Source organism: Sylvia atricapilla, chromosome 11 (genome assembly GCF_009819655.1).
Source record: "Sylvia atricapilla isolate bSylAtr1 chromosome 11, bSylAtr1.pri, whole genome shotgun sequence".
NCBI lineage: Eukaryota > Metazoa > Chordata > Aves > Passeriformes > Sylviidae > Sylvia > Sylvia atricapilla.
The window spans coordinates 22,073,031-22,088,534 of NC_089150.1; the positions used below are offsets into that span (position 1 = coordinate 22,073,031).

At 43.4% G+C, this 15,504-nt stretch overlaps 1 protein-coding gene across 1 annotated transcript in view; it reads left to right on the forward strand.

Moving 5' to 3' along the window:
* RBM6 (RNA binding motif protein 6) overlaps window positions 1–15,504 on the forward strand; it is a 58,431-nt gene that overhangs the window by 8,596 nt on the left and 34,331 nt on the right. The window contains 3 exon segments of the mRNA XM_066327097.1: window positions 144–233; window positions 1,490–1,559; window positions 14,030–14,103. Of these exon segments, the coding sequence (XP_066183194.1) occupies window positions 144–233; window positions 1,490–1,559; window positions 14,030–14,103 (234 nt within the window).

A 15,504-nucleotide genomic window follows, 5' to 3' on the forward strand; every position in this document is an offset into this window, starting at 1 on the left:
TCCAACAGGGGTTAAAGCTTTGAATCAGGCTGCTTATGGACCTTTGCCTTTGAATTTTCCCCTGCTTTATTTGGCTATTGCTTGTGTGTCTTCTGAGGCAGCATCTCTCATTTCTAAAACCATCTTGATTGTATGAACTCAAGGACCAAGATTACCGGACCTGCCCCAAGTATGTGAAGCCAAGCAAGCTCATTCGACTAGGAGGAGTGCCTGAAACTGCCACAAAAGATGATGTAAGTGGGATGTTTCTCATCCAGAAACTTCTACTGAGGGTTTCTAATGTACCACTTTTAAGTCTGGTTAGTGCATATCAGATGGTCTGTCATTTCCCCAGGGGAAAATCCAAAAATAGAAGTCATTGCAATGTTACCTGTTATCTGATTATTCTGGGTTTTTGGGGTTCTAGAAGTGATGAGTTTTCCTGTGGTTGCATGTGGGGTGTTGATAGCTAGAAGCCTTGACTCTAGACTCTGTAACATGCCTTGCTTCATCACTGCTTTATGTATACCAAATATTGTTACTACTATTTTGGGCTCAGAAGACGTGTAGTGTCTAAGTGAATTTGTTTGTTCTTAGTTACTTGAAATTGCTTAAATGAGATCTTACAAAGATGGAAAAGATGTCAACTGTTCCTGCTGCTTTTAGTAAAAAACCATAAAATGATTTAGGCTACAAGGTGAAAGTGGCTTCATTTCCTAAAGCTTCTACTATGAATTAGGACCTCAGTTTTGGGTTTTTTTGGTTATTTGGTGAAAGTTCCAAGCATGAGAACCCCTACATGCAGCAGTTTTTGCTAGGGTTAGCTATAGTGATCATCTTCTGAGGCTTCCTAAAGGAGAACTCACAGCAGGAACATTGCCCTTCAGAGGATGACAAGACTCTTGTACTTTGTACTTTGCCCTTGTACTTTGATTTTCTTAAAGGCAGTAGGACATCTTTGACCTTAAATAAGGATCTGAGTTGAATTATCTGGCTGAAACCACATGCTGGTTTTGCAGGGAAATGTTTTTTTCAAGAAAGTTATAGCAAAACCAGTCAGTGACTAGGTTTGAATATTGACATCTGGTAAAGCCACTAGGAAGATGACACTCCTCTCTGACTCCACACAGGGTTAAAATCAGAGAAATCCCAGCAAGTGATTGGTTCACTGATTGCTGGTCAGTAGTGATCCCAGTGACTAGTTCACTAATCACTGATTGATTTTGCTATAATTTTCTTGAAAAAAACACTTCCATGCAAAGCCAGCACAAATCAGCGTAATTAAACTTTGAACAGTTGAATTGTGGTGTAAATGGTGCTCACTTCTTCAAACAAAACCCCAAAATACTTTGAAAACTTGGTGACAGTTCTGCTAGAAAGTGTGTCTGTTTGTAACAGACTTAAACCTAGAAAGGACAGAACCCTTGGAGAGACACAAGTGTGCATTGGTAAGTATCTCGGGTTTGGAGGTTTGATTTTGGAGATGAAGTGGATCTCATGTTTCCTCTAGATCCTCAACGCTTTCCGAGGGCCTGATGGGACACCTGTGAAGGACTTGCAACTGAAAGATTACAGCTCAGGTGAGAATGCCTTTCCAGTGCTTCTAGTTTCAAGGTGACAACAGGGTATTTTTTACACCAATATTCTCTCAGGCAATTTGATTAAAGTCTTACATGCCCTAATTGCAGGTATTTATTAATTAAAATGCCCTCTGAGTTTTGTAGTTTGTCCTCGTCCTCAAAATTGACGGCTATACTCACTGCTGCCTCAGAGGTAAAGCATGTGTCCAGCTGCCTCTGGAGAGGTGTAGAAGCAGCAGGAAGAGCACTAAGGCTGTTCTAATAGCAATGAAGAATAAAGCCATGGGACAGCAGGTTAATTCCTCCATAGGTTTTTTAACTACTACTACTAAATCCTTTCGGTTTGCTCTAAATCTTGTTTCTGAGGTGGTCTTACTGTGGAACAAATGTTGCACAAATAGTGTGTTCAGGAAACCTGTTCCATCCTAACATTTCTCCTTGAGTAACCTGAAACTGGTACCCTGCTTAGATATGATGACAGGTTAAAAAAAGACAAAGTAAGTTTTGTAAGCAGATATCCAACTGCTGGATCTGGATGTTCTTCCTCATTCAAAGAATAAAGTTCTGCTGTACTTCTGATCAGTGTGTATAGGATTCTGAAGAAAGAAATATTTTACAAGGCTGCTTTGTGAAAAATTTTTACTGGAACAAAGATGTGCGATGGTAGGAAGGGTGAGTCCTGGGAACTGGGGTGGGTAATACTAGTAGGAAATACCTGAAAACTGTTTTTTTTTTTGTTTTTTTTTTTTTTTTTTTTTTTTTTTTTTTTTTTTACCTAGGAGAGCAGAGGCCTCTACATTCATCAGTGTGTTTTCTTATTTTTAGTATGGGTTGTATGTGAAGCAGCTGGAATTCTTGGTGTCAATACATTATATAAAGGCTTCCAATGTGTTTAGTAACTGGGGAGAGAAACTGGGGCAGTGGGGTATTTCTCAAGTATATTTTTGTTTCTGGAAGCTGTCAAAGGAGATTTCACAACCTTCTTAGGAACCTTTGAACTAAGCAACATCCCTGTGTCATGTAACCTGGCCCAACAAGCAGGGCTTAAGGGCACAGTTTGTCTTTCTTACTTCCTTTCCTCTTTTCTAAGCATAGTTCAGCATGGCTGTCGTCACCCACACAGCACTGACTGCAACACAGTAATTGCAACATGCTTCTTTTTTGCCTGTGCTGATGAGATTTGTCAGTTGTTGTGTTTTTTTTTTCCTTGTGAAACATGTCACTTCAGTAAGAAATCAACTTGAACTGGAAATTTCTTCCTAAGTCTCTTCCCATCTATGTTATTAGGACTTACTGCCCTCATTAGAGAACTGCTGTTTCTTCCTTCACCTTCCCTGTTTCAAAGGCTGCTCAGGGTGAGAGCAGTGTCTGAAGTTACGTGCAGAAGCTCCAGTATCTGCGGGTGGTCACACGTGATGTGAGGGTTGCAGTTTTCTGCTGTCTCTCCAAAAGCGGCATTCTGTTTCAGGCTGTCTCTTCAGCTGCAAAGTTAGCTTTTTAAAAAGTTTCTCTGGTAATTGTGGGGAGGCAAAGAATGAAGTTAAAATTAGCTCATGTTTTATGAGCTGTGTAAAGCTGTTGTTTTAACCCTGTCCAATCAACATCAGTCATTTAAGTGGTGTAGCTTTGTTCAAGGTTACGTGGCGGCTCCAGCATCTTTGTTTTGCATTGTGTCCTGAGGCTGCATTTAAACATCTCTCTGATCCTTCTTGCACAAGATGGCTATGTCTAGGGCAGTAAAAGCTTCCTGCATTGCAAATACTTCTTTTAGAAATTGAGTAACTAGAAGCTGTAGTAAAATTAATCCAGCTTTCATATTAGCTCTCCTAGAGAGGTGTATAGAATTGAATGAATATTAACTTCTGAAAAGCTAAACTTCTTTGAAACTAGAAGCCAGTCATGGGCTAAACAATGCTTTTGTGATGGGGTATGTGTGTAAATATCCATAAGAATGAAAAGTAAACCATTTGGATTACTGATGTCTCTGGGATACACCTGCTCTTGTCGGCTTGGTGGGACGATGGCAGCCTGGCTCAGAGGAGCATGTGCTAAACCAGTCTGAGTGGGTTGTATATTTTTGAGTACTGTCCAGAAATGTTAAAAATAACATTTATCATGAGTATGCATGTTGAGTGTGTTTGAGAGAAGAATGCCTGCAGCTGTGGGGGGAACAATAACAGCTGTAACAAATAACATGCAATTAACTCGAAATAAGTGAGGTTCAGATCAGTTTCTCAAAAAGATAATGCTTGTCATAAATCTTATCTCAGCAGCTTCAGTGTAATGATTCCACTGTATGATCTTTTACAAGACTTTTTCTGGTTTGGGGAAAAATATATGGTTAATTTTTCTTGGAACAAGCAGCTCAATTTCTTTATAAAGCCCTCTTTTTTTACATACGCTGTATGTGCGAAGGAAAGTCTATTTTCACTGAAGGCTGTGCTGAGAATGGAACTCTGTTCTTAATATACCTGGTGTGATTCCGGTATGCATTCAAGCTGTTGATTCTTTAGATTATTTTGTCTCTGAGGCCCACAAACTGAAACGATGGCTAGATTTTAAACAAGGCAGTGAAAGGAGAGAGCTTAAGAATTGGCATAGTAATTCAATTTAAATCAAAGAGGCAAATATTTACAATAATAAAATGTCAAAGTCAGACTTTATAGTATTACCCTAAAAGACATTAACTTGTAATTTCCATCAGTTAGATTTTTGAGTTGATACCTTTACATTCAGACTGAAAGTGCCAAATCCATTTTTGGGGGGAAGAGGTCTTTTTCCAGTGTGATGTGTCAGCCTTGGCAGAAATAGCTATATTATATCTTTCAGCTTGTATTCTAAAGTGTGTTTGGTCATGTCTGTCCAATTAATCTCTGCAAAGAACAAACCTTGAGGTGACCGTGGAGCCTTCTCAAAGACTATCAGCTGCTTTGGTGTGCAGTATGTCCTGGAGCCTTGTGTGGAGGCAGAGTGTGGATGTCCTACTGCTGCTGTACATGCCTGTGATGATGACTTGCCAGCAGCTTTCTGGGAAGGGGTTGTGAGCTCTCTTATCCCATCTGAAGGTCCTTGTCTCTGCTTGCTGGGCTCAGGGCTTTCCTGTGGCTTTTCTCTGTGGTGTCCCCTCCGTGGAGGTGTTAGTGAAGTGTGTAACAACACTGGCTGCCCATAGTATGGGATCTCTCCTCTTCTGTCAACTGTCCATGTTCTTGCTTTGGTGCTGACTGCCAGGAACTCAAAGTTGATACCTTTTGGCTTTTGAGCAGTCTAACATGAACACACGTTGCCTTGGTTTTGATTTTGATCATATTTTAAACTTACCTCCTGCCTTATTTTCATCAGGCTTTATTTCTATTTCTCTGGCTAATGTCAGACGTAAGCCTGAGATCTCATCTTGAGGGTCTGATTTGCACAGAACTCTGGCTGAGTCACACATGTGTGCCCTGGAAAAGGAAGCACATGGAGCCAGCTTTATCTTAAAGGGCTGCTTATCTCAAAAGACACTTTGTCCAAAGTAATAAGTGAAAGCAGAAGGCACACTCTGAGCCTTCTGTTCAAATTGTTCTCCTGTATGCAGCATGCAGTGAGACAAGCTTGGAACATGTGTTTTCCAACCAGGATTCGTGTTAGTGTTGGTACCAGCAGCTGTGAAAGTTGTTCAGGGAAAGTAAGCCTGAGAAATGCCTGGCAGCCCACGACACTTTTCTAGTTCACTCCATAACCCTGTCTGGGGAACTGAGAGGAATTTTTACTGGGCTGGGAGAGCCTGGTGGACAGTGGACACTCTCACTAGGGTGGACAGCAGCAGAGCAGAGAGGAGCTCTGAAGTGGACCTGGAGAGACCAGGTGAGCTGGATTCTAGTCAGCAGGAGCAGTAACATCTACCCCAACCCCTTTATGTACACTCTAAATTAGTGGAGCATTTCAGGAATTGGGAAATTTGGGATTTTTATCCCTGTTCTGACCCTTCCAAATACTTGCTTTTGAACCCTAGGTGGGTATGTGGGAACACAATACAGCACCCCTGAGGAGCAAAGCACCCATGGAACAGGAATGCCTGGAGCAGGTAGAAGCTCTCTGAACAGCAATAATGCTTGGCGCCAGAGCAATGTCCACACTAATACAGGTGACTGATGATGAGGGACAGGCTTCTTCCTATGGTGGAGGAACACCCAAAAAATGTAGTGTTACCTGAAAACATGAGCTGCTTTATGGCAGCTGCCTGCTCCATTTTGAAAAGCTTTTGTTTTAGCAGGTATTATTGCCACTAAATGTACTTTATTTCTTGCTCAGCCAGCTTCTTGCCCTAGCATTCATGTTCTGTTCCATTTCTCCAGACCTGCCCCTTACGTGGTGCTTGGAGCTGCTTCTGTTATCCCTCCCTGTGTTAAACTTAAAATTGCCTGGGCCAAGTCCTACAAGAAACTGGATTACCTTGTTTGTTCTCTCTAAGCTCTGCCGCATTGGTGCCCTGTTAAATATTAATAAGCCTCGTAGATAAATCTTTAAAAGGTGCTGCTTTTTTTTCCCCTCCAAGTGCAGTCTATCTTGTATATCACAACAGTGAATCATTGGTTTCAGGAATATATCAGGAAGCCTCTGGAATTCAGAATTGTATTTTTCAATGTGATATTTTGCTAAAACTCGTAATTTAACAGTCCAGAAGTTTCCAGCTCATGATGGAAGGATTTTTTTTTTTTTTCTTTTTTTTTAGATTGGTGCACCTCTCCTCATCAGTAGGGATAAGTTCTCCATTTTCCATGGCTGGAGTGCATTCCAAGGCAGTGAGATTTCCTTTCCCTTGAGGCAGATGTGGCTGTGCATTTGTCAGGCCCGTATATAACAGGGTTTTAGCTTCCTTGCTGTGGGTGGTGTTTGGGTATGGCTGCTCTTGGAGACCAGAAATGCTGGCAAGATGCTGCTCCTGCCATAGGTGCCATCATGCTGCAGCTCCCAGCCTTAGGTAGGAGTGGAGAGGTGAGCTGCTCCTCTGCAGGGACAGGGAGTATTTCTGTAACTGTGCCAAACAGAAACCTTACTATTTCCTTTCTGCAGTGATACAGTGCCCTTGGGGAGACCCCTCTGAAGAGTGCATTTGTGGTCAGCTGGTGGCTTCCCCATATAGAGGGCTTGACACCAACCCTCTGGAGTTAGATGAGGGCTGGGTCTCACAAGGGCTTAGATTCTTTGGTTTGGTAGAAAACACGCACTGTGGGTTGCTGTGGGATGTCTCTAGCATGTGCTGTGGTGCAGAGGGACATCAGGCCTGTTGTGCTAATTATACAGAGGACAGCTTGGCTCCCCATTGAGGCTGGTGCTGATGCACCACAGGATGAATAATCTCCTGTTGCTGTGCTTAGTGCTTTGGACAGTGAAGGTTGTGTGGCCCACTCTACTGCATCAGCTGTGACTCAGGCATGCACACCTCAGGCACCTGCTGACAGCTGAGGTGACCATCCCTGAGCTCAGGAGATGCTGTAGCACATGAAGAGTTTCCCCTTAAGGCGTGGTCAGATCCCCCAGTCATCAGCAGAGTTCTGCAGACTGCAGGGCTCACCTGCCAGGACTTGTGGAAATATCTTCAACACTAATCTGCCTGAACCAATTGATTCTAGCTTGTAGCCAGAATAGCCTGCCAAAACCCCAAAAATACACTTAGCTGGAGTCCATGGTCATCAATAGCAGTCCTTGCCAGTTTTCCCAGCTGGGTGAGCAATAGGCTTTTGGCTTGTCTTGCTTGATTTCAGGGCGCTAGAGCATTGTCTCTTGGAAGCAAAAGGTGTTCTTGCTCTTCTTTCTCCATCTGTGATATGATGGCTTAGGAAATAGGAAGTACAAATCTGGTCTAAGTCAATGTTTGTGATAGTGATCAACCTTGGTTCAGGTTTATAATGCCTATTCTGAAAAAGCAGCAAACACTTCCATCCATAAAACATGCTTACAGCCTTTTTGACATGCAGAATCCATTTTTACAAAGGTGCTCATTCCTTTTGCATCTCTGGAGCAAAACTTCAAGGCTTTGCACAGTGTACTGACATTACCTTGATTACCATGTGCTAAGATGACAAGTTGTATATCCTGGAGACCAGGTTCACATTAGCAGCACTTTAAGTTCCTGGATGGAACACCTTCCCAGGTATGCAGCTCACAGTCCTCTCTCATGGAGTTTAGTGAAAGCCCCAGCCTTCCTCAGATTCCAGGTTTCTGTACAAATATAATTTGATACTTTGTCTGTAATAAAACTACAGTGTGTACAATCTTAGCACTGCGGTTTTTTCCCTCCGCTCCTTTGTGCTGGTATATAAACTATCCTATTGGATAGTTTATACTAGTTTATAATAGTTCTATCAGTATACTATTAGTATACTAATAGTATACTATTAGTATAATAGTATACTATTATTATTATACTAGTATACTATTTTATAATAGTTCCAACCCTATCTAGAAGGGTTGACAGGCATTTGGGGCTCTCTCACTGTAGTAGTTCCTGTAGTTTATGGAACTGCTGGTGTCCGCCTTTGAGGGTGTCTCTCCTTTCTGTATCTTGTTCTCCAGGGTGGAGGGAGGAGGATGGACTGTAGTGCTCTATCTTTCAGAATACAACTCTGTTTCATTTCCTGTGGTTTCAGTGTTGTTCTCTGTCATAAATGAGTGTGTAAGAGTGCACTTCTTTACACAGAGGGACAGCAGGAAGTGACAAGCCTTTTCCCAGCAGCAGGTGTGGCTTGTAAATGCTCAGCCGTTGAAAGGGATTGGGGATATGGCTTGTTGCAGATTGTCCTGTTTATTCTAGTAGAGCTCTTCAGCTTTAGTAGCTCTGAAGACAAATTTATCTGTGCAGTAAAGAGATCTGACAAATTTATGGATGCTCAGAATCCACCAGCTGGTATTGAGAGAGCTCATGATTTTGGCTTTTGTGGTAGCCTAGATAGATTGCTGCCATCCCTGCCATGCTGCGGGGGTGCCCTCCAGCTTTTCAGACTGGTTGAACAGATTTATTTCCTCTGCCTGCCACTACTCGGTGTCCATCCTCACTGCAAAGGCAGTGCTTGCTAAGTAAGCACAAGTACAGCCATTCCTGAGCATGTCCAGGAGCTCCTGTTTTCTTGGAAGCATTGAGTGTATGATACCTCCTGATAGTAGACCAGTGTAATAGCACAGAGATCCAGAGAAAGCCCTGTGTTCTCCAGTATTGTTCACTCTAGTATGGATGATCTATGTTCACATCTTTTCTTGAAGGAAACAGGTGAATCTTGTGCATGGGGTCATGGGCACATTGCCAAAATCTCCTACTTGTGAAGTAGATAATCCTTTCAACCACAGAATGTCAGATTCTCTGAGAACAGGGTTCACAATCCCTGTCTCCATTACCTGAGCTCCCCAAAGGTCAGTGTGTGAGACTGCAGATTCCTCCAGGGATGCAGAAGTCCTTCATAGTCACTCTATGCTGTAGCTGCCTTTGGAGCAATAGAACTTTCTTCTCTAGCATGGGTGAAACTCTGTGGAGCATTTCCTCAGCTGCACCCTACTCAGCCAAGTTGTCTCTGGAAGTAGCAAGTGACAAGAATCTTCTGCTTCAGCTGCTGGCCATGACTCTGCTTTAATGTGCCATTTCTGTGAGTCCTAGAAGTCCCCAGAACTGCAAACGCTTTTCTTCTGTTCTTCTGTGGTAGTTCTCTCTTATCCTAGGGCAAAAAACAAGTGAAGCATTTTTGGGATGGTAGGGAAGCTCTCCACCTATGGAGATTGCATTGCATCCATCTGCCCTGAGGCTGCTTGGCCCCACCTGGCAGATGCAGGGACCCCCACCATGCTGGCAGGTGGCCCAGCTGCCCAGGCTAGTGTTAGTGTCCTTTGGTGAGCCGTTACATGGAGTTACTTTAATGGGAGACTATATTCTTCCTGTCCAGGAGGAGAAGGAACATCTTTGTGCACCAGAGCAGCAGCTGGGGGTTTGTCACAGTTGTTTTTTGATGGCTGCCTATGGATGTGGGGTGACCTAATGCCTTAAGCTTGTTGGGGTTGTGAAGGAGCACGACTGACTGCACACTCATTCCTAGAATCAAGAAGCTGGATCGCCTCTCGGATTGGATGCCTTTGTCATGTTGCCATCCTGCCTTCTTTCCACAACTATCTTTGCTTTGGCACAGACAGGGCTGCTGTCACTACAAGATCTTTTTGTCTGGTCTTCTAAAACTCCAGAGATTTTTTTTTTCTCTTCACACTGCTTACAGCCCCTATGAGAACAACATGGTTTTCCTTTATTTAGATCTTTGATATAACAAACTATGGTGAAGTAACACATTACTATGTGTCAGTTGTTCAGTAGAAACTGTCTGTATAGAGACAAGACTTATTTTAAATTTCAAGTCTTTGATCTCTATATCTGAAGCCAAAGAACAGTAATTTTAGGGCAGGCTTTCAGGGTTTTTAGCCAAACTGTTGCATGCTAGCAGGGATGCTCCATTTGCTGTCAAAATGCACTTTGCTAAAACACGTCTGTTTCAGAGGCAGAGTGTTCCTTATTCCAGTGCTTGCAGAGCAGCTTCCTGGAGCTCTAAATGTGTCCTTACTCCTAAGTATTAAGCATTTGTGCCATTTTCAGTGCAGAAGACAACTGAGCATGCTTTGGGAGCATCCATAAAGGATTGTGTATACATAGAAGCACTTAAGGGAAAGCAGAAGTCCTCTGCAATCTCTGTGCACGCTCTCCTTGCATTCTGATTTCATCTATTGTACACAGCCTGTGGTACTGTAGACTTGCACAGCTGAAAGGAAGTAGCTAAATAAGGTACAAGAGTCCTTTTACGCAGTTGACCTAAAACATGGGGGGAGATGAGGATATGCATGCTTTATGGCTGTGCCATAAAGGGCCAAAATCTGAGCAAGTTCAGGTGTTCCTGTGCTGCAGCATAGTCAGAGGTTGTATGGGGGAAATACCACATGAGGATTTCTTTCCTTTTTGACTGGGTTCATGTTGATCATATATACTTCTGCATATATACTTTATTCATTCAAATTTCTTGTGGATCCTGAAACCTGTAGTATTGTACTAATCAGCAGATGAAGAAACCAAGATTTTTATCTTCATATGAAACCTTGCATGTGAAGTTAGGCCTCTAAGTCAAAAACCCCACAGTGTTCTTGAGCAGTGGTTTTGCCTTGCTGGTTTGATTGCTTTGATTTACTGCTATGACCTGAAGAATACCAGAGGGTGTCCAAGAGCTCTCACTCGCAGCGGAGCACTGCTTACCTTGGGATGCCTGTGGAGCCAGTTCCTGCCATTTGGTGCCTGGCCCTATTCCTCCATTAAAATCTCATGCCCTGCTTCTGGTAAGAGCACCGATATTGTTGGCGTTCTGACAGGCAATCTGTGTGAAGGCTTCAGAAACAAAAATATTCAAGTTCAGCAGCTGCTACGCAGAGCTGGACCAGCCCTATAGAGGAAGCAGGGAAGAGGCACAGCAATGGTTGGTGGCAGGAGCCTCTGTAGTTGCTCCCCCACAAGAACCAGCCTCGAGCCACTTGGTTTTGTTTCAAGTGTTGTTCTCTGGGTAATGGGATTCTTGCAGATGGTGGAAAAATCAGCAGCCATTGCATTTTGAAGGTGTGGTGCCACTGTTCCACAGGCTTCCATTTCAGTTGTCTCTCTGCCATGGTCTAAAGTGGAAGGATTCTCTGGAGGAGCTGGGGGCAGGGGGGCAGAGCGCCAGGGTGGCGTGCCGCCCAAGGCTGATGTTACTCTGTAGTTCTCACATCCTGAGTGTGCTTGTCAGATCCATGCAAAGCTCTGGATCTGGGGGAGGGGAAAAGTGTCAGGCCCCCACAAATCTTCAGCGGTGGTTTTCAGCAAGTGGCTCCAGGCTGCTCTCTTCTTGCATCACTACTTCGATGCTGTCTGTGCAAGGACAGTTTGTAGTGAATTCCAGAACACTGCGTCCCTCTGCAAGCTGACCACAAGAGCTGAACGTCTGGCCTGGAGCTGCATTTTGGCAGGATATGGAGCCCATGGTTATTGTTCTTGTACATGTTATTGCGGCTATGTTTATGAGTTTTGTCAGGGAGAGCAGAGGTGGGGAAAATATAGAAGGAGAAATGTGCTGGGCTTCCCCTTAACTGTCTCCATGTAATGCTTGGCATGATCCTGTGGTGTACATTCCTCCAAGCGTCTGAGCTTGTGTATCTCAGTGTAACATTCAGCCTTGCACTCTCAGTTGTGTCATGCTGGATTAAATCCATGTCTAAACTACTCATTTCCTTTGTGAGTACTGGGATGTAAGTGTCCTCTTATTGCAGAGCAAATAGAATGAAAACTTCTGCAATCATGCTTTGTGTCTCTCATGAGGTCTCCTACACATGGAAGTAAGACAGTGCTCTGATCTTCCCTTGCTGATTACAGCAGCTTTCAAAAATCCTCTCTGAAGGGGAATCAGGAGCCTTATGGGCTGACGAATATCATTCATGCAGCCCTTTTCTAAACAGAAGGGAAAGGAGTGACTCGAGAGTTCTGGATTTGAGGAAGGCTTTGAAATGTACCACGTGAGGCTGCACGCTGTGCGTGGAATAGCAGAGGTATCTGCCTGGAATGCAGAGCTGTCTCCCAGCAAGGGGCAGCACTGCTTCTGGAGAGCAGCTGCCTTCTGCAGGCAGGAGAACTCCTTTATTTTCAAAATGTGATCCGGTGTACTGCAGAGCAGAATGGATGCTATGGGAACAGCTGGATCAATATAGTTCTGTCAATCCTGCCAGCTGAAACCACACCTCTAGTTCCAGGTGCCCACTTGATGTCAGAGTGTCAAGTGGCTTTAGCTGCCTTCTACCACAGATGTTGTGCTGCTGGACTGTTTCTTCCACTGAGCTGAACAGCACACAGATTGATACATTTCTGTTAGCATAATTGTAATGACTAAAATAGTATAGGAAAGGGGATGAAGTTCCTCTGTGAGGTAGAAGATGTGCTAGATTCAAATTGGAGTCTTTTTATTAAAGGCAAAGATGCTAAGTCAGGTTTGGGTTGTTAGAACAGCATGCAAAGAGCTGTCAGAATAATAATAATAAAAAAAAAAGATAAAAAAAATCAGTAGGGTTTGATGATGAAATAGTTTTATGTGGTCCTGTCTTTGATGTGGTAAAGTACAAAGATGGTAAAGTGAGAGAGAAGGAAAAACTAGAGAGTGCAGCAAATGTTCTTAGGCATAGGCTTGAGGGAGATGGGGGTGTGGAATCTCTGCAGCCCCTCACCATATGGGAGCTCTTTTCCAGGAGGCTGGAATGCCTTGCCTGAGAGAAGTGTGCATGGAGTTACATTTTCATGGAAGGTGAGGGGCTGAAGTAGTAGCAACCAGTTACATACCTGGGTTGAAAATACCAGAGTTGAGATGTGCATCTTTAGTAAGAGGGAAGATGAACTCTTCACCAGGACAGCTAGCTGCCTAAAGTGGCACAAATCACATGCAGACCAACCTTCCTCTCGCTCCAAACCTGCCAAAAGAGCAGCAGGAGGAGGGAGCCAAGCCCTCTCACTGTTTATGCCCATGTAGGATCATCTCTGCCCATGATAATCTGGAAAGTACTGCTTTGGAGTGTGGTGGCCTTGGCATGTGAAGGGTGAGGTTGTGGCTTTAGGTTGTTCCTTAGTGCTCCTCTATTCTTGGAGATAGTTTCAACATGAGGGATAGATCTTGAGTTGGTCTTAGATTCTGTAGTGTTCACCCTGCACTTTACTTTGGGGCATAAGTTTTCAGTGCAGGAAACTGGAGTACACAGTTAAATCAGTAGGTCTCTTCTGCAGTGACTGAGATGACAGCTTTCCAGGGCGTGAGAAGAGTAAAGGCTCTATAGTTTGAATCTAAACTTAAAGCTTCCACACCCTCTTGTTATGTGTGCAGTGACATCTATACTGAAATGAGAAAATTTGAGTTCTCATTCCTGCTCAGCTGCACTATTTCATAATGCAAGGGATAGGATTTCAAAAAGTAAGCAGGTGTTGAAAGAAAAATAGCAAATGCAAAGGAATTGTTAGTTCTTTCTGAAATATTACCCAATTAAAATGCTGGCTATTCGTGTAAAATACATCTGTGGCAAGGTACTTGGAAATGATTTACCAACACTTACTTTGGAGAGTGCTGCCTCCAAGGTAGCACAAAATATGAAACTGGCAATGGAAAGTCACTATGACTTAGAAAAAAACAAACAGCAAAGCAATTATTTCTTGCCCTGAGAAAAGGTGTGTCTGTCGCTAGGTTATGTAATGGAAAGTGGGAACACTACTATTAACATTCATGGTAAACTGTGCAGTTAATCATCATCCAGCTAGTCCCTGGTTTCTTTCTTTTTCATTCCGAGGTAGAGGGGTGGTGGTTAGAGAGCTTGTCATTGGAGGGAAAGGGAAATTGATTATTTAATGTGGCTTTCTTTATGACAAGGCACTAACATGACTCCCGTCTGTATTTAAATGCTGTCCCCAGGTTACGACTATGGCTATGTCTGCGTGGAGTTTTCACTCTTGGAAGAGGCCATCGGATGCATGGAAGCCAACCAGGTTGCTTTACAATTCGGTCAATGCTGCTAGAAGATTTTTAATTTTTTTTTTTTTTTTGGTGGGGTGGTGGAAAGCCAATGAGGTTTTTCTGAAGGAAGATCTGTTCTTGTATAATACACAACACCGTGGTTTAAATGTTGTTGTAACCAGAATCTTCTATCAGACGTAGAAATGCCAGCAGGAAAGAGCTGCTGGACGCCAAGTGGTCTGCCCTCCTCCCTGGTGTGTGTCAGCACACTGGCTGCAGTCAGGTTCTGGTGGCTGACAGACTCCTACTGCAGGTTTTGACCCTGCTGTTTTTGTACTCACTGAAATGCAGTCAGGAAGAGCTGCACTGGCAGTAAATGCTTCCCTTGGCTGTTCGTGCACATACACGTGCACATGTGACTGTAGATGCATACCCTCGTGTGCAGCTCTGTGACTTCAGTGCTCCACTTTGCCATGTGCCTTATGTGTGGGAGAGATGCTTAATTGTGCATCTCCCTCATATCTATCCTGTCCTTTGGCAACCTAGAGCTGCAGACACAAGGACTACCCTTATATGCAGTTGAGCCTGGTAAATCTGAACATTTCCAGCCCTTAAAAGGACAAAATGACTGAAATCCCCTGTATCTGTTCAAGAGGGGCCTTTAACTCTGACCTGGTATTTGAAGGTAGAGCTGTTGTCCCCCATACAGGAGCAAGATGCAAAAAATTAGTTAGAAAAAATGTAGATTCCCATCTCATACTGCCCTCCTTTGTGACTTGGAACTGCAAATGATGGATCCTTCAACAGAGCCAACTTCTGATTCCCCTTCCTTCACCGTATCCCTTAACTCTGCTCTTTGCTGCTTGCTTCCTCCTAATTTGCCTGAGTAAGAATCCATATCAATTATCTTAAGCCTTTTTACCTGAATCCCGGGTCTTGCTGTCACGGGAGGAGTTATGAGTCAGATTCAGTGCTGTGCATCTGCAGAAATGTACTTAAAGTTAATGAGTCTTCACAGCTGGGGTTTCAAAGGTCCCACTAAGCACTTGCATTTGCCTCTATTTTCAGTTACAGAGGTATTGCAACTTACAAAAATGTTTTACAGAAATAATTCTGTTGCTGGGAAAGAGCCTGGCACTTTCCCACTGAAGTGCTGGTGAGGAGTAGAGAGAGAGAGAAGGCTCCAGATTTAATTATTACTTTTACCATCAGTGACAACTTCCATTTCCCCTTCACTGTTTCTACAATTCCAAATTTATTTTTTGTCACTGGGAAATCTATAATTATAGATGACACTACTTTTAACCAAATGCCTTTCCGTATTTTCTCCACCATTCTCCTCACATGAAATAACATTTCCTGTGCAAGAGCAGTTCCCAGGTATCTGGGAATTTGGGAATCCCTCTTTTTCTGGTTGTTGATGCCTGCTCTGC